Source organism: Leptopilina heterotoma, unplaced genomic scaffold (assembly GCF_015476425.1).
Source record: "Leptopilina heterotoma isolate Lh14 unplaced genomic scaffold, ASM1547642v1 Lhet_24, whole genome shotgun sequence".
In the NCBI taxonomy this organism is placed as follows: Eukaryota; Metazoa; Arthropoda; class Insecta; order Hymenoptera; family Figitidae; genus Leptopilina; species Leptopilina heterotoma.
The window spans coordinates 3,039,022-3,065,660 of NW_025110956.1; the positions used below are offsets into that span (position 1 = coordinate 3,039,022).

The 26,639-nt window shown below is 28.8% G+C and overlaps 1 protein-coding gene across 2 annotated transcripts; it reads left to right on the forward strand.

Annotated features, from left to right (window-relative positions):
• Positions 1–92: 92 nt before the first annotated feature.
• On the forward strand, positions 93–17,847 carry LOC122502970 (zinc finger protein 235-like). Of its 2 annotated transcripts, XM_043613335.1 has the most exons (8): positions 93–206; positions 951–1,163; positions 5,338–5,447; positions 5,754–6,384; positions 11,985–12,077; positions 13,599–13,757; positions 13,836–14,139; positions 17,140–17,847. In XM_043613335.1, exons 3-8 carry the CDS (start codon positions 5,370–5,372, stop codon positions 17,423–17,425), a joined length of 1,551 nt encoding a protein of 516 aa, XP_043469270.1. In that variant the 5' UTR covers positions 93–206; positions 951–1,163; positions 5,338–5,369; the 3' UTR covers positions 17,426–17,847. The 2 variants fall into 2 exon arrangements, with proteins under 2 accessions (XP_043469270.1, XP_043469272.1); XM_043613337.1 differs by lacking the exons at positions 93–206; positions 11,985–12,077 and having other exon boundaries at positions 381–1,163.
• The last annotated feature ends 8,792 nt before the right edge of the window (positions 17,848–26,639 follow it).

The following is a 26,639-nucleotide window of genomic DNA, read 5'->3' on the forward strand; positions in this document are numbered from 1 at the left end:
TAGAGACAAGCAGAAGCAGGAAGCAGGTAGTAGATTATTGATTTCAGTGGTTACGCGTTACGGAATGAGAAGACGGCGCGAAGGCGTCTCCGACACCACAGCGAGTGCATTGTAGAAGTAGCATGAAGTGCACGCTTTTATGTCTATATCCTTGTCTCGCGCTCGAGTTCCCGTGTATGAAACAAGGACATCGGAGTGTGTGTTTTGTGAGTATATATTTAATTTCTAAGTATGAAAAGCGATATTGGGAGACGACTTTTGCGAATGCAGTGCACGCGATAAAAAAGAGTGGTGAAATATATGCGCCCTTTTCTACCGCTTGCGATGATGTTCGCAAACTAGTTTCCCGAATCTATTCAGCGTTGGTCTTCTGGGTAAGGCCCTTCCTCAATATGGCGGGTGTAAATGTTTAACGTTTGATTGGTTGACTTCGGGTTGACTTATTTTTACCTGCGCGTTGTTGAATCCAGTATTTTCTGATTAGTGAATACATAATACTCGCTTGTATGGAAGTTGCAAATTAAAGGCTCGTTTCTTTAAGGGAATTTCGCTTGGCTAGTGCCAAGCGTTGAGAGCTTGGCCTGTGGTGGTCCATCGCGGCGTGGATTGCTGTGCAACGCGTCGGACAGACCCGAGAATCTGTCATGGATGCCTGCTTTCTTTAGAGCTGCATTATCCGTCTATTCGGTCTATTCTTTATTGCAAACGCTCGCCATTTACAATGGCAGACGGTTATTGTGTTGTGCATTGAGTTCTTTTTTCCTTTAACCCATTGGATGAATTTCAGTGTGACAACAAGTGCTTATTTCTTGTCATAGTTTTAGTATTTTTGTGCAATTGTTAATCTGTACCGGTTATTTATTTGTCAATTAAATGAAACCAGAGCCGTGGCTGTAATGCGAGCAGTAGAGTGAGCAAAAGTGATCAAAAGCAACTTCTTATAATTGTAGCCAGTGCTGTTAGCCGCGGCTGTGCTGCCTCTGCCGCTTCGTCGTTTCGTCCTACTATGCAGGCCGACGCTCCGAGGAAATTTAAATTTCTTACTTGAGCTTTCCAACATTTCTTTATGGGAATTTTCACTCGATCAGTGCGGACATCTTAGAAATTTCTCCACTATGTTTACAAGCACTTAGTCAGCGTTGCTTTCATGGACATCATTAGATGTGAGTACAAAACAATTACAATACTTGTTTTCTAATTGCCACCAACAAAGCATTACACGCCGGGAGAACCATTTGCAGTTGCATCTCTCTTGATAAATGCCAATTTAGCTGCAATCGAGTAAATAACAGTTTTACATAAATGCATGGATCTAAAACTCGAGTAGAATGTCAAAATTTCTTGCTATTTTAACCTAAAAAATTGGCGGAAAATCAGCTAAAGCGCATCCATCATTACTAACAGAAATTTTTGCTGGGTTGCAATGTTTACAGGGATCACAGACTGTCACTCATTCATCTTTTTTAAATTCTGTCACCTTTGTGATTTCCAATAAAATCAGTTTTTTTAAAAAGTTTTTCCATGTTCTAATTTCTAAAAAATATTATCTAATGAGGTTTGATTTCTTTAATTTAATTTCAATTTAATTTTTCTAAATTTTGTTGTCAAATTCTAAAAATTTTCTATTCATTTTTTAAAAATTATTTTTATTCATTATTTTTAAATGAATTTAGTTACTAAAGATGAAAATTTCCTTCCTTGCTAACAATAAGCTCGATAAGCATTTTTTAGTCGAATTCATAAACTTGAAATTGAAAAAAAGTAATTGACTTTAACATAAAAAAGCTTGTTTGCAATTTCAAATTAAATCACATAAATTACATTTACAGGCCTCGAATATTATGTTTTTCAACTTTTTTCGACTATTTTCAAAGTCTTTTTCGACTTTTCTTCCAAATATTGCAAAAAATACCATATTTTTAGTATAAAATGTAATTTATTTCGATTTTTATAATGTGAAAAATAACTATGAGCAAATCTTTAAAAAATGATTTTCGAATCATTTTTCTGATTCTTTTTTCAAAATATACAATTAAAAAGATTTTGAATATTTGAAATTTTGTAAAATTTAATTGAAAATCAACTTTTGAAGAATTTTGATTGCAAATTTTAAAAATTGATTTCTCAAAAATTTTAATGAAAAATCTTCAAAAGTAAATTTAAAATTGAAAATGATTGAAAATTAGCTTCTAAAAATTGTATTAAAATATTTTTGAAGAAAGCAGTTCTTAGAATTTTTTCATTCTAATTTTTTAAAATTTGATTATTTTATTTAATTCCAATATTTTCAGTTACATATTTCCGCAAATTCAAATACATACGAAAAATAATAACATTAAAATTCTTTAGAATTTTTTTTTAAATTTTAAAGAAAATCATGTTTAAAATTTGTAATTAAAAGTCTTTAAAAAATTAAATTAAATATATCTAAGATTCTTACACGGGCTAAGCTAAATTTATATTAAATATAAAATTTACTTCTTTTACAGTTAATAACTTTAAAAAAAACATAGGCAGTTACAGTTACAATTATTATAAAAAATTGAATTTTTGTATTTAAATAATTGAATTCTCGAGGAGTTTTCGGAAAATTATTATAAACAATTGATTTAGTGAAGAAGTATAATTATTAATTGTAGAAAGTAATTGATTTGTTAGTAGATATTGATCTTCATTAGAAAAATTGGAAATTGAATTTGTTTGCAAAAAAATTTAAGAAAATATATAACTTTCCTTAGAAAAAATATTTTTAGAAATTCATTTCATTAAAAACACAAGTTTTGAAAAATGTGTTTCTATTCAGTTTATGCAACTATTTAACTACTATTTTAAAGGGAGTGTATAATTATACCAATATTTTCAACGGTATCAAGAAAATATTTTAAACATTCCATAAAATTATTTTTATTGTAATTTTTTTGAGGAATTCAATGATCATAAAATATTTTGTCCCTTTAATTAGAAAAAATAAACAAATTAATATTGTATTATAATAATATATTATACATATTTTTATATTTATACTGTAAGAAAAGCTTCATGTCAGTCATTGGGAAGCTTGCATTCTACATAAGTCTGCCTCACTCCCACTCATGGGCTATGACTGATATGTATCTTTTTCTACTGTATTATAAATTTCGCTTAAAAATGTTTTCTATGCTTTGCATTTGAAAAATTGTTTTTTCACTTAATATTTATAAAAAATATACTTAAATGAAAAATGAATTTACAATTACATAGAAACTTTATTGTTAGCGTATTTATTGTTAACTTTATTGTTAACTTTATTGTTAGCGTATCCCTAATTGAAGATAACACATTGAAATATTACAAAAATGTAACTATATTAAAACTAATGTTGCTGGTCCAATTTTTTTAAAAGCTAATTGGGTCAGAATTCGTGTAATTTTCACAAAAAATAAAAAGTACCTATTTTTTTTTAATCGAAATGTTAAAAAAACATTTCTATTTGGCCTTAGGAATTCGCCCAATAAAGAACGGAAAAATTTTTTTTTATAAAAGTTATTGCAAAATGAATTTTTTTCAACTTTTTAAACAAAATTTAATTCCTCCTAAATGAATTAATCGATGTAAATGAACTAAGCTGGAATATAAAGGGGATAAAATATAGTTTCGTTTAGAATTAGAAAATTTTTAAAAAGTTTATTTTTTAATACCTAATTATTTAATACATTTTTTATAAACAATGCTTTTATGCTTTTCAGAATTAAAACATTATTTTCAACTGCGAAATGAACATAACACTGTCGAATTAACATTTGCATTCAATTATATAACCATAAAAATAATCAAAAACTAAGTGTAGCGCTGGTACACTACACCGCGCCAATATAATTTTCATTATAACTTTTAAAATAATAATTGTCGCTCCTAAATTTTCTCAACAGATTTTTATTCCCGATAGTTTTAATTGTATGTTGAGATTTTTTTCTAATTTTTAAAAGGTGCAGAACATTAAAAAAAATAAATTGTTTATAAATAGTTTAGTAAAATTAAAAAATAAACTTTTTAAAAATTTTCTAATTTTAAACAAAAGTATACTTTATCCCCTTTATATTCCCGCTTGGTTCATTTAAATCGGTTTATTCATTTAGGAGAAATACAATTTTGTTTAAAAAGTTGCAAAAAAATTCAATTTGCAATAACTTTTATAAAAAAAAAAGTTTTTTTTGTTCTATGGTGGACACATTCTTAAGACCAAATAGAAATGTTTTTTCAAAATTTCGATTTAAAAAAAAATACTTTTTATTTTTTGTGAAAATTTTACGAATTCTGACCCAAGACAAAGTTCAGATTTGCAGGACTTGTGTTATTTGGCAAAAATAAAAATTAAAAAAAAATAATATTAATTTTCTCATATTGTTTATGATTTTTTAAAAAAAGTAATACAATTTTTGAAATCCTGAGAAAATGTTAGCTCAGTTTAAAAAAAGAATGATCGAAATTTGTTTATTTGTTCTAAAGTTATAGCAATTTTAAAAAATTTGACAACTTGAAGCGAATTCTGTCGCGCGCGGCTGCCGCATCTCTCCGAATTCTCCCACTCCATCGTCGCGATCGAGTTAAATAGTAAACTCTACTTTCACTCGATTTTTCATTATCAAAACATTTGTTGAAATGTTTGCAAATTTTTTAACGAATAATATAACTAATAAACTAATAAATTATCGAAGAACCAAGTAAAAATATTAATAAACAAATACGTAAGATTTTTTTTAAATAAAATTTTCTCCCACCTCTTTAATGCTAGGTTAAACATTTTTTTTTAAATTTACAGAATTGAATTGAACAATTTAGTTCGGGAGTATTTCATATGTTTCATGTTGTGGCGAGTGACGCGCTCTATGCGTTCGGCCGCTGGCAACTTTAAACATTCACCATTTCAACATTAATTAATCATCGGCACAATAATTTTCTAAAAAACTTTTTTTACCATAATGAACAATTTTCTCATTGGAAGTTCTCTGTTGTTTGAAATTTGCAACGAAATTTCCTATAAGGATATACCTATGTATTCAAAATTTTTTAATTTAGAAGTTGAATCTTGAGTGTCTAGATGACTTAGATTTCGGCCGAGAAAAATTTACGTCCTAGATTACAAATCTGGACTTCGTTGTCCAAAATTCAAAATACGGATCCAGTATAACCAACAACAACAAAGAAGAGAAATTTAAAAACCTACCTATTTCGTCTCTGACGTTTTTAGATTTAGGCCAGTTGACTGAATTTTGAAACTTTTCATTCATGATATTAGATATATTATCTTACTATTCATTTAGTGATGATTCTAAATTAATTATTTCTACTATTCTGTAGGTACAGCAGATTGAGGAATCCTTAAGAATTCCATGTTTACACAAACACAGCAAACAAATAGCTTTACTCAAACGGAACAAAGAAATTCAAACTACAGCAGCCAACGACAGGTATTGTACAATTTTCATTATTTATTTATTTTTATTATTATATTATTTATTCACAATATGAAAAGTTTGAGAATTCAACATGTTGTCCAGAAATTAACTACAGTTCTTCTCGAAAGGCTTTAAATAATTTTTCAACTTACGGTTCTGCAGCATTTAACGTTTTTTCCCATACCCTCAATTGTTGCATAACTCTTGAACAAAATGCATCAGCCATTCGAGAAGAAATTGAGATGTATTTAAAATAAATTTGCATGACTATCTATTTATGTAAAGTTTAAATGAATAAAAAGAGACTGTCTGTTACAGCCAACCCAACACTCAACAATGTTTGACCCACAACAAATTCAGCAGCAGCAAACTGCTCAGGGGCAAGCATCACAACAGCAGGCCCAGCAAATGTACGTGACAGAAAAGAAGGAAGACAAGTCGCAGCAGCAATCGACTACTGCGGAGTTTCCCTTCTACTACAATGTGAATATGCTTCAAAAGGTTCAATCAAACACCGTGAGCACAATTGGACAAATTACAACCGATGACAAAGGATGCTACCGCTTCGACGTGCAGCCTGTGGGGTACAACACATTGTTGAATCAAATGAGCATAGCGGCTGCAACAAACTCAACCTTTAAATGTGACATTTGTGGTTTGGTTTTCGGTCACATGACATTGCTTAATCATCACAAACGAATTCACAACACAACTCCCAGTAATCTACAGCAGCAACCTCAGCAGGTCATAGTGCAAACGCCCACAACCGTCACAGTTTCAACAACTCCTGAAAGACCCTACACTTGTGACGTTTGTGGCGCTTGTTTTATTTTACCGGGGGAATTGAAGAGTCACAAAACAAACACGCATCAAAAACCGAAGGTGCAAATATGTGAGGACTGCGGAAGTGAAGATGCTTGTGAGCATCATCCTACTAAAGTTAAAAAAAGTAAGTCGATTTTCATCATTTTCATACAATTCTTTTCTGTTTTATGATAATACTTTGTTTGAAATATATGTCTCACATACTTTGTCAAGTCCGTGCAGGAGGCACTTGACGAATTTTCATTCAAAAGCAGTCACCAAGTTCTTTTCTGTAATCGATTGAATTTTATTAAAGTAAGAGTTTAACCCTCCTACGGTTTAATTAACTGTCAGAAATCGGTATCAAATTGGTTCAATTTGCCCTGCATAAAAAATGTTATAAGTCAACATGGTTTAAAAGTTTTTTGGTTCTGTGATTACGAATCCACTGTTTATCTCTGTAAATGCAAAATGGCGGATCCATTATGGCCGATGTTTAAAAGAATTTAATTTATCGAATTTGCTTGAAAATTGATTTTCGGAGTTTTCTGGGTTCAGGGTGGCCGCAAGTCAGAAAAAACTGCAAATCAGGGAAAAGTAAGGAAATTTTTAAAAGTTCTTCAAAAGTCAGGGAATTTTTATCGAAAGAAACCACAAATTAAAAAAACTTTGATACATATTTTCAATTCAGTTTTTTTATGTAGACATTTTTGTAATGTAGCTCATTATAATGGTGCCGTCACATTTTTCATAAGTTTGAACGTTCTTACGGACATAATAAGATTTTGTTAACAAACAATTTTTAACTATCTTATTTTTCCTTTATAAATAAAATTGTTACTTAAAAAGCATTATAAACGTTTTAATCAGCAATGAAGAATATTAAATAATTCAAAAATTTGTTAGTCAAGGAAAAGTCGGGAAATTTTTAAAATAAAATTTTGCGGCCACCATGTAAGTTGCTGATTACAGAGTGTCTAGCGTACGGGAATTTCGGGGGTTATTAGCAATTGCACGTTAAATTTCAGTACACATATTAGGGGCCGTACACATAATACGTCACGCGATTTTGACCATTTTTAACCCCTCCCTCCCCCTATATCACACTTCGTCACAAATCTTGAACCCCCCTCCCCCTACGTCACGTCACACACGTAAATTTCACTGTAAATTTTATACATTGGACAATATATATTATATCTTACACTCTAAATTATTGAATCAGTTAAAAATACCTGATTTAGAAGCAAAAAGTCAGTCACTAATTCAAATAGTAATATTTTTTTTCTGACAATTAGTTGAAAATAACTGATGTTTCAATACAATTGTTTTTGATTGATTCAATTAGTCACGTTTAACTACCTACATAGCACCGAAACTTTCCTAAAAATTTACTAAAGATTTACTCGCAAGCTTCGAAATATTTAAATGCAAAGTTTAGTGAAAATTGTGTAAAGATTTAAATATCCCACTTCAATAAATGTTTAGCGCGAAACTTTCCTAAAAATTTAACTTAAATTTTCACGAAAGTATAGTCGAAAATGCAATTCAAATGTTCAGGAAAGTTTCAAGCTATATTTTTAAGAAAATTTGACGATAGACATTTATTGGAGTGAGAAATCTAAATCTTTACACAATTTTAAAATAAACTTTGCAAGTAAATTTTTCGAATTATGCAAGCAAATCTTTAACATACAATATTTAGAAAAATTTCGGTGTTTTGTGGATAATTTTTCGGTTATTTTTAATTGATTCAGAAGCAAAAAGTCAGTCACTACTGATTGTCAGTTAAAACCATGATTTTTAACTGATTCAAATTAAGAGAATATATTATTTATCATATTATAAATAATATGCCAATAGATGTTAAACAGGTACATAATAGATATTAAATAGTTTAAAGCATTTTTAACTTGTTTTATTTAGAAAAAGTGACATTGTCACATATAATTTCTTATAATCTTTGAATTTAAAAGATTGTGACGTAACACATGAGTTCACCCCCCCCCTCCCCCATGTCACACTTAGTCACAATTCTCAGACCCCCTGCCTCCCCCTAGCCGCGTGACGTATTATGTGTACGGCCCCTTAAGTTTAGATAAAAGTATTTTTTATTCTTTATGTAAAGACAAAAAATAAACATAGGTATTTTTTCAATTTGGGTACGATTATTTTTAATTTTCATTACATGTTTTTAAATAAAGAACAAAAACAACGTCTATTGACTTTTTAAAATCGATTTTCTTACTATTTCTTTATTAAAGCACTAATATTTTAATATTATAGTAATTGATGTATGTTTTTAAAAATAAATCCGAGAATATTTTATTTTCCGGCCTGGGAATTTGAAAATCATAATTCGCTAGACAAACCGTAGGGAGGTTAAAATGTCTTAGGAAAAACTTGGTTTTATATTTTGCCTGTTTTATACCTTATTTCTTAAACACAATAAATATTTCCTGTAATTAATTACTTTAAATTCCTAGAATTTTTGTTTAACTAAATTTTAATATAGTCAATATTTTTAAAACGAATTCATTCTTTATCAATTCTAACTCTTTGTCGTCTCTATTTATTGTCAAATTATTATTTAACGGAATCTTTTTTGAGAAGAATTGATACTTATTCAAATTTTAAAATGGGATTTTTTTCACCAAAACTTAATTTATCAGAAGTTTTATGTTAACGATTTATCTTAAAATTACAAAATTCATTCAGGGTGACACACCTCACCCACGAAATAGTATAAGGAGACTTAACGACTATGTAAAGTTAAAGAAAACTTGGCCCATCAAGTCTCCTTATACTACTTCGTAACCTATCCAATTCTGAATATGTTTCCTTCGGGCAAGCTTATTTTTAAGTTGAAAATGAGTTTTTGAACCAAGAAAGGAAGTAAGAAAATTGTTTGCATGACGGGATAATTTAAATCTTTCACTAATTACTGGTTATAAACATATTTCACTTAACTCGTTATGCTAACAGTTTTGCAACTTGGTTTCTTGATAGCTTTCTTGGTTAAAAAAACTCATTCCAACCTAGAAAACTGCTTGCCCGACGACTCTTGTCCTGAGTCTCTATAGCTCTTCTTTCAAGAAAAGAACCACAGGAAAATGAGCCAACTATTGGCAATAGCCACTTCTTTAAGAAAGAAATATCCTACAATCTGTTGGCGGTTTTTCTACCTTCCCACACCTCCAATATTTAGGATCTTCAGCAAGACTTATTTTGTCCTATGAATTCTTATGCGTTGCTACTTATGCAGTACGACGTTCGTGCAACCAAAGCACTTCTAACACGGCTTTTGAGTATAGCCGCGAACCACGTTCATTTACTTGAGAGTCTCTAGTAAGGGAAATTGATTGTTTCCCTCCATAAAGTCCATCTATCCAGTATATTCAGCTTCTGCTCTAACAATTCGAGTAAGACTTTTAGGTTTTAATTAGATAGTTTGTAAATGATATGAATATTTATAAATTAAAATTGTTGACTTAAGCGAACCTTGATCCATAAAGAAAAAATTTAATTTCTGTATTAAAAAATGTAGATACTAGTTATTCACCGTCCGACACGATTTTGCACACATGAACGAACCAAGGAATTTCGGAAACTAGAGCCAAAAAAAGATTGAGTCGTTTATGGTTTTTAGGGGTAAAAACAACCCTTCTTAAACAGAAGGTAACCAATTGAAGGGCTGGATGCAATAAGGGAACAAACGCGAGCCATTTTGAATTTATAAAATCTGACTTCAGATCTGTTATTAGCGACCCCAAAAACCCTTATAAATACGAAGATTTATAAAAATCAAAAAATTATTGGGCAATATTCGATATGTTGATTTTTCTTATGGGTTGGTTTTTAAATAAGGGTTGGGGTAAAAAATTGAAAATGGTAGTCTGTAAAAAGATATTACACCTATTCAACGATTAATTTTTCAAAAATTGAAATTTTTTTAGTTTTATTCATATTTTTTTAAATAAATCGAAATAGGGGTAGTTTTGAAGTTGAAAGTTGGACCTGAAATATTAGTAAGGGTATGTTTAATGGTCCCAATAACGTTCAAACCATTTTTGAATAAAAATTTCCCATTTTTCTAAATTTTTTGCAAGACAATTGGGTCTCGAAAAACGGCCAGAGACGGGTATCTTTTTTTTGGCTCTATGTTCCGAAAATCCTTGGTTCGTTCATAGGTGCAAAAAAAAATTTAATTTTGTCGAACGGTGTTATTTTGAGGTTATGGTTATAAAGTCCTAAATCTTTGATGAAAAATGTAACTAATTATGAAAATTATTTTTTAGCCTATGTAATATAAAATTTAATTTACCATTTTAATAATTTAAAATGAGACTTCAATAGGCTCATTAATGGTCAAGCGACAGTTTTATGTACCAATAATTAGCCGCATAAATTTCAACTGTAAAAATTATTGTAAGTTGTACTTTTTTATTTTCAAGAATTTCAAAAATTGTTCAGCTACTTTGCTTATACCGAAAAACCCAATATTTTGAAAATTGAGGCTCCGGATCTTAAAAGGGCACTTTCCGCATTGATTTTAAATGGTAAAAGTGCCCTTTCAAGATCCGGAGCCTCAATTATTATCTTAACACTAAATTATTTTTTCCTTAGCTCCAAGCTGAGAAATACAATATGGATATTATAATACTGATTCAAACATTTCATCCCTATTAGAATTAAAAACTAATTCTTGTAGTACATTATTTATAGAATGCTTATTACTAAAATTGGGACAATTTATAATAATATTTTGTTGACCTCACATGGGTAGCTTAATAATAAATAAAATTCAAGTTAGTGGCCTGCAACTGGGACTTTTACCTCTTTTCTGCCCCTGATTTTGCGCGGCTCAAAAGCACAGATGCTGAGCTGAAGTTCTTTTAATAAAATAAGTAAACCTTAATTTCAACTTGGTTAATATTTCAATTTTGTTGAATGCTGTCGCCACAGCATTCAATCTATCGTCCTGTCGGAATAATAATCTTAATCATAATCTAACGTTTCAAATATAAAACACGCACTTATTTTATATTGATGCTTTTGTTTACGTTGCACATGCAAATAGACTGTAAATGACGTAGCGCACTGAAGGAGTTTCCAACTGTGAAAAAAGGATGCACTTGAGAAAATTAGGCACTTCGGAACCTTAAACTTGCAAAACATCACAACGATTTATTCGAATTATTATTTTTTTAAACTAGTGTTCATCAATAATTACGTTTATTAAAATATTACTCCCCTTTTTCATTGTTTATTTGAACTATGACATTTTTAACATAATTCTGTTGTGTATTTGGTGGGTCGCGTGAATAAGTTCCTAACTTCATTAAATAGAATTTCCATTTGACAGAATTTTGCTATTTAGCATTTTCAATTCTTTGAATTAGTATTTGATAGGATTTCCGATGAAGCGAATTCTCATATTACGTAAATTTCATCTCATAATCAAATGAGAATTTTGCTAAATTTGAATTAAATGAGGATTCTTTTAAAATAAAATGTTGTGTTCATTTTTCATGTCACTGAATAAACTTCCTATGAGTAGTTGTTCTGCTTTTGAGGAAATTGTGTAAAATTTGTGTCAAATTCAGTCAAATGAAAATTGTAATTGATGGGGCTTATTTATGTGTGTTATTTTGTTCATGAGTCGTAAACGTTGTTACTTTTTCAATAGACTTCCCCTCACTTGTTCATAAATGACTTTGAAACTGATAATATTTTTAAATTTAGCAATCAAACCAGGACATCATCCAGTTAAACGAAGGGGAGTTACGAGTGTCACAAAATGTCATAAATGCAATGGGACTGGAATAATTTTCATTGGTGAGTGAATTTTTGCCAAATATGCAGTAGGCGCTCCTCCAGTGCCCGATTCCCTAAGTGCCTGCAATCCTCAAATGCTCCATTTTTCCACACCCGTAAACTCCCCAAGTGCCCTACAGATCTCGCCTACAGTGTCTGTGCAGGACAAAGCAGTGGAAACGTGTAGAATCATTACCATTACCCCAAGCAGTGTGGGCAGAAAAGTCAAAGAGGCATTTAGGGCGAGTGCTGGTATCAATTGGGCACTTAAGGAGCGTCTACTGAAGCACTTCTTCGTTTTCTACTTTCTACACCTAATGCATCCCCGCGTAATGCACTATTTTCCTATTTCAAATTTGGCTTATTTTGCTAATGAAACACGTAACCGGGTTAAAAGCTTTCCAAGCGCAAGTTACACTCGTGCAAAAGAAATGTACTTTCATTCAAAAGACTAATTTCTTTCTTCTACCTAAACAAATCTTCTATTTTCCTTCCCCGATGACTTGAGTTCATTACTAATGCTTCAGCTTAAGATAAAAGCCAAAACAATGGTTGAATAATAAATAAATTCAATGGACTTTCGTGTACTTAAGTTTTAATTCGAACTTTTGCAGCATGCCTGTACAGTACAAAATTAAAAACCGTTCTAACGGAATTAAAATATTTAATAATGAATCATTAAGAATACTAGAATGAGGGAGACAAAGTGTTGGGGTTCGGTAAAGTTAGAGAATTATTTAATAGTATAACAGGGTGGCCACTGACCGGGAAATCCGAGAATTATTCTGGATTTCTATACACCGGAAAAAAGCCATGGTTTAAAAAAAACCGGGAATTATGACATTTACAGACAAAATCATTGAATCTATTAAATAAAGACCCCAAAAACGTGTTTTTGAAGGTTTTCAGTATTTTCTTTCTCTTTAAGGGGTCTTACCCACTTTAGACTTGCTAAAAAAGGATATTTTTGTATTTTTTTTTCTTGCACTTCGAGAGTGTATTTATTTATGTGTAGAACCTCACATGTCAATATTTACAATTTAAACCTGAAAAAAAATTACAAAATAGCCTTTCTGGCGCGTCTAAAGTGGGTAGACCCCTTAACCTGACATGCTAGAAACTTCTACAGTCTTAAATTAAAGTTTAAATCCTGCACTACAAGACCCATATCCGTAAAACGAAAAAAAATAAAATTGTTTTTTTTAAAATGGGGTTAAATCTTTAATGCCAGACTTTTTAATCCTTTAAACGACTGACTTTTTTAAAGTAGCGCAATTTTCGTTATATTCTGTGCACTTTTTGCTCTCACCGACTGGCCTATTATCGGTTTTCCAAGTATGAAGAAATTCGTTCAAACATGCACAAAATTTGACCGTTACTTTCATGTCTTAGACCTTTAACAACTCATATCATATTTAAGGAGTTACTCACAGTTTGATAAATAGTTTATTCTTAGCGATTTTTATAATAGAATTTATAACTTTCTAGTTAATTTAAAAGTCCAAACCTTAAGGAAATTAATATAAAAATTTGTAACTCTAGGAGGTAAGCAGAATAGTCAAAACCAACCGGAAAAGCCTTTCCACTGTAACGTTTGCGATGGGACTTTTTCAAGATATTCTTCTCTTTGGTCTCACAAGCGACTTCATTCAGGAGATAAACCGTTTAAATGTGAAGTTTGTGGCTTGGCTTTTGCAAAAGGTAACATTTGGTTAAACGCATCAAGTATACGTACGAAGTATACGAGTATTTAATAATTTGTTTTTTGGATATTTTCAGCGGCTTACTTAAAAAACCACGGTAGAGTTCACACTGGAGAAAAGCCATTCAAGTGTGGTGTTTGTGGTATGCAATTCTCTCAAAGTCCTCATCTCAAAAATCACGAAAGAATACATTCTGGAGAACGGCCGTACCAGTGTGAAGTGTGCGAGAAAACTTTTGCACGACATTCAACATTGTGGAATCATCGTAGAATTCACACTGGAGAGAAGCCATATCGGTGTAATATTTGTGGTTCTGCTTTCAATCAAGCAACACACTTAAAAAATCACGCAAAGGTTCACACTGGAGAAAAACCACACAGGTAAGATTTTTCATTTTCATATTTACGTTTGTCCTAATTATTGATTTCGACAATATTTGTGAACGTCCACATGAGAAGGGCCCATTTTGTCGGTTCTAGTTTTCGAGATAATCGTAATTTTCAAAAATTTTCCTCAAGTGATTTTCAATATTTATTATTTTAATAACATTTTCCAAAAGAATTCAATTATTTTTAAAAAAAATTTGATTAAATTCTACGCAAACATTTAATTATTTTTATAAAATAATAAAAATTTCACAGGAATTCAATTATTTACAAATTTTTTTATAAATTTCTTCGCAATAATTCAATTATTTTCATAAATAATAAAACTTTTACAAAGATTCAATTATTTTCGTAAGGGAGCGTTCATAAACTACGTAGCATGCTAAGGGGGAGGGGGGGGGGGTTCAGCAAAAGTCTACGCTAGTCTACGTGGGGGGAGGGGGGGAGATAGACTCTTACTACGTAGTTAATACATATAAGCTAAAATTAATTTTGCAAACTCACTACCCGTCGCCATTGTTAAATGTTGCTACACTGCAAAAAGAGGTGTCTTATTTTGAGACGTTTTTAGTGTCTTAGACACCAAAAACGTCTTAATTTAAGACGTTTTTGGTGTCTAAGACACTAAAAACGTCTCAAAATAAGACACCTCTTTTTGCAGTGTATATGCCAAGAATAAAATATTTTATTCAGAATATTTGACATTGTTTTTAATTTAATTTTTAATTGTTTTTAATGCGAATATAGTTAAATTGAAAAAAAACTACGTAACACACGGGGGGGGGGAGGGGGGTTCAGCAAAAGTCTACGTTAGTCTACGCAGGGGGAGGGGGGGGTCAAAAAATGACCAAAATAGGTCTACGTAGTTTATGAACGCTCCCTAAATACTAGAATTCTTTTTAAGAAAATGAATTTCATTATAAAAATTTTAGATTATAATTGAATATTAAAAGCACTACCTATAGCGTGAATTTTTAGAATTAATTTTTTTGAAAACTTTTATTTTGAATTTTATTATTTTCATAAATAATAAAACTCATCGTAGAATTTTAATTATTTTCAATACAATTTTAATCGAATTTCTCGAAAAATGTAATTATTCTTTTAAATTTTATTAAAATTCGTCGAAAGAATTCAATATTTATTTAAAAATTTGTTAATAAATTTCTTTATGGGAATTAAATTCTGAGAAACATTAACTCATTCAATAAATTATTTATTTTTGTATTTAAATAATTGAATTCCAGTAGAATTTTCTAATGAAAATTGATTGAAAAATGAATTTCAATTAAAATTTTAGATAATTGAATATTAAAAGTAATATAGCGTGAATTTTTAGAAATAATTGAATTTTTAAAAAGTTTCAAATTAAAATCTTTGAAAATCAGAATTTTGCATATTTTTAACTAACAATTCAGTGGAATGAATTTTTTTGAAAATGTTTAATTGCCGATTTTTTTAAAAGTATTTGAAGTTTCTATTTTATTGTATAGGTATATTTAATTGAAAAATTTCCAAAAATTGAAATTTTGTAAAATTAAATTGTAAACAAGTGAATTTGAAAATTTTCAAAGAATTTTTTAAAAAATTTTCAACATAATGGATTTATAGAAGAATTTTAGATAAAAACACTAAAAAAATTGAATTTTAGAGAAAGTAAAATTCTTCACAGAGATATAATTATGTTCAAAAATAACAAAATTCTTTTTAGGGATTTAATTATTTTCATAAATAATAAAACTCGTCGCAGAATTTCAAATATGTTTAATACAATTTTAATCAAATTTCTTGAAAAATGTAATTATTCATAAAAATTTTATTAAAATTTGTCAAAGAACTCAATTATTTAGAAATTTGTTGATATAATAAATTATTTATTTTTGTATAGGGTAAACCAGACAGTAGTCGGCCACCTGAAGCAATCTTTTTAATTAACACTGTTTTAAAAGTGCAATTCTTATTTTTTTCGAATTTTTTTATGTGATATTGTTCCTTATGATCACACAAAACTATGAAACCAATCATTTTTATGTTAAAAAAAATTTTTATTCGTTAAAAAAATAAGTAAATAAACAAATAAAAATCCGACAGTAATCGGCCACTTAAAAAAGCTTTCAAAAACCGTCCAAAAATTCTTATTTTCTATTACAAAAGTTTAGATTTGTTTATGATCACCTTAGAAATGATTAAGAACAAACAAAATATTTTTATCTCATACGGTTTTATAGCTATTTAAAATTAAAAAGTGTCCGACTACTGTCTGGTTTACCCTATTTAATAATTGAATTCTAGTAAAATTTTTTGATAAAAATTGATTTAAAACTGAATTTCAGTTTAAATTTTAGATAATAATTGAATATTAAAAGCAATATAGCGTGAATTTTAAGAAATAATTAAATTTTGAAATTAATTTCAAAAGTTTTTAAATTTAAATTTTTTTTATATTATTTGAAGTTTTTATTTTCTAATATATATTTAATTGAAGAATTTACTAATAATTGAAATTTCGTAAAATTAAATCATTATTGCAAACAAATGGATTTGAAAATTGTCAAAGAACTTTTTCGAAAATTATTAAAAATAATTCACTGAAAGAAGAATTTTAGTTATAGACTCTTGAAAATAATAATTTAATTGAAATGATAAAAATAATTTTGAAGAACTACAATATTCTTATAAAATAAGAATTTTTTGGTCAGTGATAAGTCAGGGAATTTCTATAAATTTAGATAAAAATAAAAATTTTTTGTTAATTAAAAATTTGTTTAATCTAACAAAACTTGAAAGAATTTTATTACCGTTTGTTTCTATCATTATATAATAATTTATTGTTAAATATGACAATTACGATATTTTGGTCCCAAGAAAGCAGAAATAAAATCCTTGTTAGGCACCCTGTTTTAAGTAAAATATCCTCTTATTTGACTCGAATTGGTAATAATTTTGAAATACTTGAACTGGTTTATGCTAAAGAGCATTTTGTATTTGTTTCAGGTGTGACATTTGCGAAATAGGATTTTCAGATCGCTTCGCACTGAAGCGGCATCGAGCGATCCACGAGAAGTATGGCCAAACAGCACGTAATCAAAACGCCAACAGCAGTAGTAATGCTCCTCAAGCGAACACGAGTAACCAGCAGCAACAAGCTCAATCCCAGCAAGGCCAGCAAGTAGTTGTAGTTAATGCTACAACGCCCGTCTCTGTGAGTCAAGGTCAAGGACAAACGGTGATGCTTGACGACGTCTACAAATGTCAGGTGGCCTTTCCGGAGCCTAAGTGATTTCATTAATATTCGCCTATGTAAAATTGATGGATTTATTAAAATTTTTAACCTTTTATATCCGATAATAAAATTTATGGAGTTTACGGATTTCCTATCCATGTTAAGATGGCGTAGATCAATGAACACGGATTTAGTGGACATTACTGTAAAATGTAAAATGTGATCGTGCACATTGGTGAAATAGGTGATAGTAATTTACGATTTGGTGATTTAAAGACAAAACATTATTCTTTTCGACAGATAATTATGTACGACAATGAATATTCATGGATTTGGTTTTAAGGACTGCATCGCTTCCAACATATTGACCTGTAGTGACTTAAACTCCAAACTGCCATCGAAAATTGATGGAATATTTTGTGAATTCTTACCAATGAAATAACTAATAAATTACAATTTTTCATTGGATTTTTATGAAATGAATTCCAAAAATTTTATTTTTCTAAGAGATTTCAATTATCAGAATTTAAATTCATAACAGATTTTCTTTTGTTCTGAAAACTAGTAAATATAGGCTGCTAAATTTTCTTTCAATGAAAGCTAATTGAGTATTGCATTTTTTTTTTCATTTTTTTCTTTTTTCATTTCTATGCGGTAGGGTACCAGGATATAAAACTTTTTTAATATGTTGACTTGAACAGCGTCTAGTGATACGAAAATTGAGACTTTTGATTCTGTAATACGTTCAATGCTTGGATGGAAGGCAGACAAGTGAGCCAAATATTAAAGAACAAGAATTATATTTTTATTAAACAACTTGAATTTTTTCAAAAAAATTTTCAAAAATTTGTATTAAATAATTAACAAAAAAAAGTAGATAAACGATTGAATGTCGAGTGATTTGGGAAGATATTAAAAAATGTATAGTGCCGATTTAAAACATACAATACGCAAAAAAATCAAACTATACTTTTATTATATTTATTTTTCAAGAATTTTTTCTGCCAACTGCCTCTTTATCGTCTGTTCCATTATCGAAACGTATTAAAAAATTGGAAGGCTTAATTGATATTTTTGAAAAATAAACAAATACAAATTTTTTTTAAAACAAATATTTAAAGGTTCAATGAAAAAAAGATTTTCCACTGAACTAGACGCAATCCTACACTGCGTTGTTGGAAATTTTTCTATTTATTGAATGGGAATTTTTTCCAAATTTTATAAGATTTTTAGTCATAGTTTGTCCTAATCTAATGTAAATAGTTCAAATTAAATAAAAAAAGCATCTCTAACATATAAATGATAAATTATATCCTCACAAATGATAGTTTATTTAAAAATTAATGTCATTATTAGAAATAGAACTAAGAACAAATTTTTTATTAGCGAAAGAATTAATTTAACAAAAAATATGACTTCTTTTGAAATAACGAAGAAAACTTTCTTTTAAAAAGTCAAGAACGGGATCAAGCGCCCATTTTATATACACAAAAAGCGAAAAACGATGTTGACAATTTAAATAGAAACTAAGAAAAATGTTTTATTAACAGAAAAAAACGAGATAAACTGTTATTTTGAAATTATATCAAATGCGCACATTTTCCCTAAACACTAATTGTGCAAACATTTTCAACTTGAAGACAAAGTTAGAAAATATTTTTGCACTATTGAAGTGATGTACTCAATGCAAAAAAGTTGTTTGTTTTTAAAAGAATTATGAATTAAATGTTTAACTTCGAAATCGAGCAATATGTTGACCTATGTGCAGCGTTTTTTAAAACTATTTTCTCAAGTTCTGCAACAATTTCCTTTATAATTTCAAAAATTTTTAAAAACATTTCATTTTGTAATTAAAAAAATGATAACTTTGAAAAATTGGCGCTTGACCTCTTTTGTCATACCAACCTTCATTAATTTATCCTTTTTAATGTTAATGTATAAAAAACAAAGTTATGTTGAACAGAAATATTTATAATTTATGTTGTGAAAAATTAACTCTTCTAAAGCGGGATGAATTCTAAATACTTTAATTTATTGCAAATTTACCACCTTAAATAAAAATCGGGAAATTGATAGATGATGGTGAACGATATAAAAAAAATAAATAAATTTCATCGACATTCTACAATACAAGGTAATTGCAGAACAGGTAAATATCCGGGAATTAAATTTAACTGGGAAAAACTAATAATTAGTTACTACATATTAGCTATTTCATTAGGAAAATATTACTATTTGAATCAGCGACTGACTGACAGTACTTCAATTAATGTATATTAAAAATTAATCCTAAATTTCCACCAGCTTTTGGAGTCAAAGTAGAGTCTAATTTGAAATAATTGTGTCGCAATTAGACCCTATACGTTTTGACTGCTAAAAATCTAAATAAAACCTTATGTTGTAGGCTGAAAGTAGGGCTTAAATTTTGACCCGGGTCTGTTTACATAAATATATTTAGGGTGGCCACATGTCAGTAATTAAGTCAGGAAAATTAAGAAAGTTGAGAATTTTTTCAACTTACATATATTTTTAAAAAATTGCGACTTTTTCGACTTTTCTTTCAAATATTCCAATAAAATCCCACATTTTTTAGTATTTAAAATGCAATTTATTTCAATTTTTATAGTGCGAGAAAAACTATAAACAAATCTATCAGAAATTAATTTTGAATAATTTTTCCAATTAAATTTTCGAAATATAGGTACAATTAAAAAGATTTTGAATAATCCATTATAATTCCGTCGGGAATTATCGGTACGGCTGCACGCGCACGGCCCAAAAACATACCAATCTTTAAATCACGAATTTTTTGTAAATACAAATGTCAATAAATTAACAAAACGTACACGGAGAAAATGTAGAAGCACTGAGTACTTTTTCTCACAGCACTGATTACTGTGTGGATTAAAAAATTAACTTTGGAAGTTGTGAATGATATTCGCGCATAGCAGTCACTACTGTGAAGAAAGTATTGATACTTTTCTTGACAGTTATCAGAATTTTGACGTACATTAGTAAACAACAAAGTATTCAAAGATGTGAATATAGTAATGAATGTTTTGCTCGAAGTGGTGAATGATTTCTTCACAGCTCTCAGTACTGCGTAAAATTATTTTTGAAAATTAGTAGATAAAAGAACGCTTAACCTTGAATTATAAAATAGATAATTTCAAACAAATGCTTAAGACCAGTTTAATCAATTAAATGATTAATATCTACTTTTAAAAATATGTATTCTTGTTTGACGATACTTTTATAATTTAACGAAAATTACGCTTTATTAAGGGTTAAGAACAATAAGCTTTTTAAAGAAAATGGCAGAGTTATGTAACTGTTATTTAATAAAATAAGTAATGTTTTTTAAAACCATTATTTTAGAAGAATGTCCATAACTTATTGTTTTTTTTTAAATTAAATTTTTACCCACATAGCACCATAGTATGAGGTAAGGTTATGTTGAGTACTAATCGTAAGGCACATAAGGTTACACAATATTGCTGCGGTAGACCTGAGGTGAACTAAAAACTTCCGCCATGGAGGTAAGGTTACATGTTAGGGTGTGGTGAGTATATATGATAAGGCCATGGTAACCTTACACGTTAAGGTTAAGGTAACCTTACACGTTAAGGTTGAGGTAACGTCACATGTTAAGGTTGAGGTAAGGTTACATGTCAAGGTTGAGGTAAGGTAATTATTAAGTTGTAAGGTTGAGGTAACCCTGCTGGAAGTAAATAGATAGAAACCTTTTCTCTTTTAATCCCTTTTTATTGCTAATATAGAAAGAGATATGAATAATGTATAACTTTTAATCTCTTACCTATACTTCTTTATGCCTTTCTATTCCTACCTTTATCAACTTGTTCGCTATTTCTTTTAATCACCTTTTTTGAATAACTTTTAATAGCCATTTTAAACCCTTCTATCTCTTTTTATACACAATCTTATTACAACTTGTTGTTATCCCTTTCAATCACCTTTTCTCTATTACTTTTAAAATCCTGTCTATTTCCTTGTATCTCTTTCAATGTTAGACCTTATAGACACTATTCTTTATACCTATTAATAACCTATTCTCAATACCTTTTAATAACCTGTCTATAAACTTCTATCTCTTTTTATGACAGAAGTTCTCGATACTTTTCTTTCTCCACATTTATAACCTTTTCTTAATAACTATTGATATCCTATTTATACCCTTCCATCGCTTTTTATGTAGGATCTTATTAACACTTATTTATTACCATTATTCCCATTATTGAGATAGAAAAAGATAGAAATGCGAGACTGCAAAACTATAAACCTTTTTTATTCCTTTTTATCATTCTTCTTTTCCGAATGTTATTCTTTTAATCTTCTTTCAATCCCATATTCTATCTCCTATTACTTTATTTAGAAGAGATAGGGATAGTTAAGAATATGGGGATTTGAGGAGATATAATAAGATTATCTCTTCTAATCTACTATAGTATATCCCTTTCTATATACATACTCATAAACTTATACGCGCATGCGTCGATCTTTCCAGCTGTTATGTGTCATGGCGTCGGGTCAGTAGATCTGTAGATCAGAAAGCGTGTGTTATGCACTGTGCGATTGTACGTTTTTGTTTGAGTTTATAACTTCCATATTTTTATAGTTTATTGTAAATATATTTAACCAATAAATGTTTATCAGTAATAGACAACCAAAATTAGTTTTAAACTCACAAAGCATCGAAACTTTTCTAAAAATGTATTAAAGATTTACTTGCAAATTTTTTATAGTTAATCGTAATGAATTAGAACAACACGATTAAGAAACTAAATTAACAACAATAGAGAAAGTTTTTAATTGAAATTAATCGATTTCTTCTATAAGGGGTATCTCCTTTTTTACTTTTCTTTGGATGGATGTGAAAATGGATAGAGGAAGACAGAAATGTATGAATAGAAAGAGATTGAAAAGTTCTATCTTCTTTAATTCACCACTTTGCATCCCCAATTTTTTATCTCTTTCTATATATTTTTTTCTATATATTTCTATATCTAAAACTGTATATAAAGAGATTAGAAGGGATAAAAAGAGATATAAATATAAAGTTATAGAAAGAGATAAAAAAATTGTATCTCTTTTAAGTATCCATTTTGCATCTCCAAACTATTATATCTTCTAATCTTTTTTTATCCCCCTTTTTTAATCTCTTTGTATCTCTTTACTTCCAGCAGGGAAGGTTAAGGTAAGGTTGTGATAAATTTACCAGTTATGGAAAATATTGAAAAAATAATTAATAAATAAATATTCAATTAAAAAGTTAGTTTGTTGCTCTTCTCTATTTTGGAAACCTGACATGAAGCAGAAAATTTTGAAAACAAATTTGGGGGGAATGGGATTCGAACCCGGGATCGACGCGCATAAACCTATCATTCTAACTAACTGAGCTAAGTAGAGAACTGGCAGAAGGAAAATTAATGATGCCTTTAAGGTGAACCAAGAAGATGATTAACTCCTTAAAGGCAATATTAATTTTCCTTCTACCAGTTCTCTACTTAGCTCAGTTAGTTAGAATGATAGGTTTATGCGCGTCGATCCCGGGTTCAAATCCCAGTCCCCCCAAATTTGTTTTCAAAATTTTCTGCTTCATGTCAGGTTTCCAAAATAGAGAGGAGCAACAAACTAACTTTTTAATTGAATATTTATTTATTAATTATTTTTTCAATATTTTCCATAACTGGTAAATTTATCACAACCTTACCTTAACCTTACCTCAACCTTACAACTTAATAATTACCTTACCTCAACCTTGACATGTAACCTTACCTCAACCTTAACATGTAACGTTACCTCAACCTTAACGTGTAAGGTTACATCAACCTTAACGTGTAAGGTTACCTTAACCTTAACGTGTAAGGTTACCATGGCCTTATCATATATACTCACCACACCCTAACATGTAACCTTACCTCCATGGCGGAAGTTTTTAGTTCACCTCAGGTCTACCGCAGCAATATTGTGTAACCTTATGTGCCTTACGATTAGTACTCAACATAACCTTACCTCATACTATTGTGCTATGTGGGTATATTCATAAGAAATAAGTATTTATTAATTTAATTATTTCAAGTTATAATTTTAACTTATATTAGAACAAATTTCAGAGTTTTTAGATTCTTTGACATGTTTTAAGTAATATTTAAATTTTATATCAATTGAATATTAATTGTTCGAATAAGTAAATAAAAAAATATAGATATAAGTTTAATTAAAATAGGCATTTTCTATAGTATACCAATTTAAAAAAACAGTATAAGATTTAAATTTTATAGTTGAAATTATAAGCAAATCCAAATGATAATTTTAATAATTTAAAAATTTCATTACAAAAAGGAGTCTTATTTTAAGGTAGAACAGCAGCCTTGTTTTAAGATACAACATTTAATTCAAAGCTTTGACAACGACAACAAATTGTAAAGTGTATTTTTCCTATTTCAAAACAAACGTCCTTTTGTTTTTTAATATTGAAAAATAATTTTACGCAGTACTGAGAGCTGTGAAAAAATCATTCACTACTTCGAGCAAAACATATTCATTACTATATTCACATCTTTGAATACTTTGTTGTTTACTAATGTGCGCCAAAATTCTGATAACTGTCAATAAAAGTAGCAATTACTTTCGTCACAGTAGTGACTACTATGCGAATATCATTCAGAACTTCCAAAGTTAATTTTTTAATCCACACAGTAATCAGTGCTGTGAGAAGAAGTACTTAGTGCTTCTACATTTTCTATATCGTATTCGAAAGATTATTAAATTCTACGATTTGAATCCGTTCAAAATCGACTAATGCTCGGTCATTTATAATGATATCTCGCGAACTTATTAAGATTTTTGAACTCTTTTGGCCTTAAATTAAAAATATGAGACTTGAATAATCACACCTATGTAAGTTTTAAATTTTTTCTGCAATTTTTAAAAAATATGCAAGAGTTGAGAAAATTTCCAAAAAATTTTTATTTTTGTCAAATTTGTCGATTGCTGCAATCTTTGTATTAATTAAAATTTTCAGTTATGTATATTAGTCGTAGAATTTAATAATCTTTCGAATGGTATATTTGTTAATTTTCTGATATTTGTATTTACAAAAAAAATCGTGATTTCAAGATTGGTATGTTTTTGGGCCGTACCGATAATTCCCGACAGTAGTGTAGATATATAATAATTAAAAAGCAATTCATAAAAAAATATAAAATTTGGAAATTTTCGATTTTCTCAATTTTTCAAAAACATTTTTATACTCACATCTTAGTTGTAGGAAATTATTTTTTGCAAAATTATGCTAAAATGTGACTAAATAACATGTAATACTCAATTATAAAAAGTTTAAAAGCAGTTTTTAAAAAAATGTAAAATTTAAAAAATTTTCATTTTTGGAAAAAATTGAATATCTCCTGATGTTCTAATTAATATTTTTCAAATTTGTAAATTTATAAATCTAACTTGGGTTAGATCTAACTTGGGTCAAGATCTAAATACTCTGCCTATTTTGGTTTCAAACGGTTCAGCCGTTTTCAATGGATGATGATGGTGATCAACTCCAATTATATTGTCTCTATTTTTTTCTGAAATCTACAAGTGAAAATATATGGGTGATTCTCCAAAAAACCTCATTTTGCATGTTGTCAAGATTTTCTCAATAATTATAATCATTTGGGAAAATACCAAGTCATATTTCACTATTTTATCACTTTTTCTAAATGTTCTGCAAGAGAAAGTTGTAAAATTTTATTGTTTAATGCATTTTAAAAATATTTTACCACCTCAAAATCGATTTTCTAACCTGTCATCTAAGTGCTTTTCATTTTTTCAATACGTAAAACAATTATTTAAAACATGAAAAGTGATACTTTATCAATTTTTTCTAAAAGTTATGATATTTAAGAACAATTTTCTAAAATATGAATAAAATATGTCGTGTAGTTTTTTTAAATATAGAAAATGAAATTTGTCATGTACATAGTACCGCGTCATTCCTCTCACTCATTGAATATTATCTAATATTTTTGCTGTGGGTAGAGATATTGATTAATAATTATTGCGATCAATATTTAAATTAAAATCTCTAATATTAATATCTTAAGTTACTTTTTAAAAAATGTCATTATTTTGGGTTAAAAAAATTAAAATTGAGACATAAGCAGAGATTTACAACCTAAAGCGTCATTCCTCTCACCCCTAATAAAAACAATATAAATATATATAAATTGATGGCAATTTTTTTTCACATACAGTTATCCTTTATGAACATGATAGGGCATTCTAAGCTGGAGGAAAATTATTTGTCAATTAAATAAAATTAAAAAATGTTTAAATCGTCATTCCTCTCACCCGTCATTCCTCTCACTTTTTTTAATAAAAATTAAAAATTGATATGATTGTCGGTTGTTTACAAACTGTCAGTGAAAAGTGAACCTAAAATGTATGAAAAATAATTTTTGACAATTATTAAAAAAGATTTTTGATAACTGTAAGTATTTCAAAATCTATAAAATTTATAGATAATATTAATAAACTATAATTATTAAATAATTTTTTGTAAATAGAAAAATACATATAATAAAAAACGCCGGCGCCAAATTTTAACCTCTTAATTTTTTTGTAAATTTTAATTTAAAATATATACTTTAAAAGCTAAAAGTTATCATGATCATGCTATATAGAGGTAGTAGATTTTTGAAAGCTCAATATAATTGACTGCATTAATCCATAAATAATAATTTTTTTTCTTTTCTGTTTGTAACTCACAAAAAGGAGTATTTCGGGAGAATCACCCATATATAAGAATGCCAAATTGCATTCAGTTAGGTTAATTTTTAGAATCGAAGTTAATATATTTTTTTCAAAAAATAGCAATATTGACTATTAAATTAAATCAATTGTGTCTCGATAATAGGTGAGTACTAAGTTTTTAAATTTAATGTTTTCTTAGATGTATAAGGTGCGTTAGTTATTCGTAAAGAAAGCGTGTTACTTACGATATTTTTTATTCCTTATATATATGCATAAAGGCGATTTCAGATAGACGACAGGAAGCTGTTATTTTTGCCCAAGGGAGAAAATAAAGTCGGCGACTTTCAAAGAAACCTTTTTCTGACTACTATAATGCAGGTAATATTATGTTTCAACTATTTTTGTTTCTTAAAAATGCAAAACACATTATTTGTTCCAAATAATTTATTTACTAAATTTTTAGTTATTTTTAAATATTATGTATCTATAAATTAAAATTACAGAC

Coding starts and splice junctions, on each gene's coding strand:
- LOC122502970 (XM_043613335.1), top strand. CDS start 5,370: ATGTTTACACAAACACAGCAAACAAATAGCTTTACTCAAACGGAACAA. Junction 6,385..11,984: donor TCCTACTAAAGTTAAAAAAA/GTAAGTCGATTT, acceptor TTTTAAATTTAG/CAATCAAACCAGGACATCAT. Junction 14,140..17,139: donor ACTGGAGAAAAACCACACAG/GTAAGATTTTTC, acceptor TATTTGTTTCAG/GTGTGACATTTGCGAAATAG.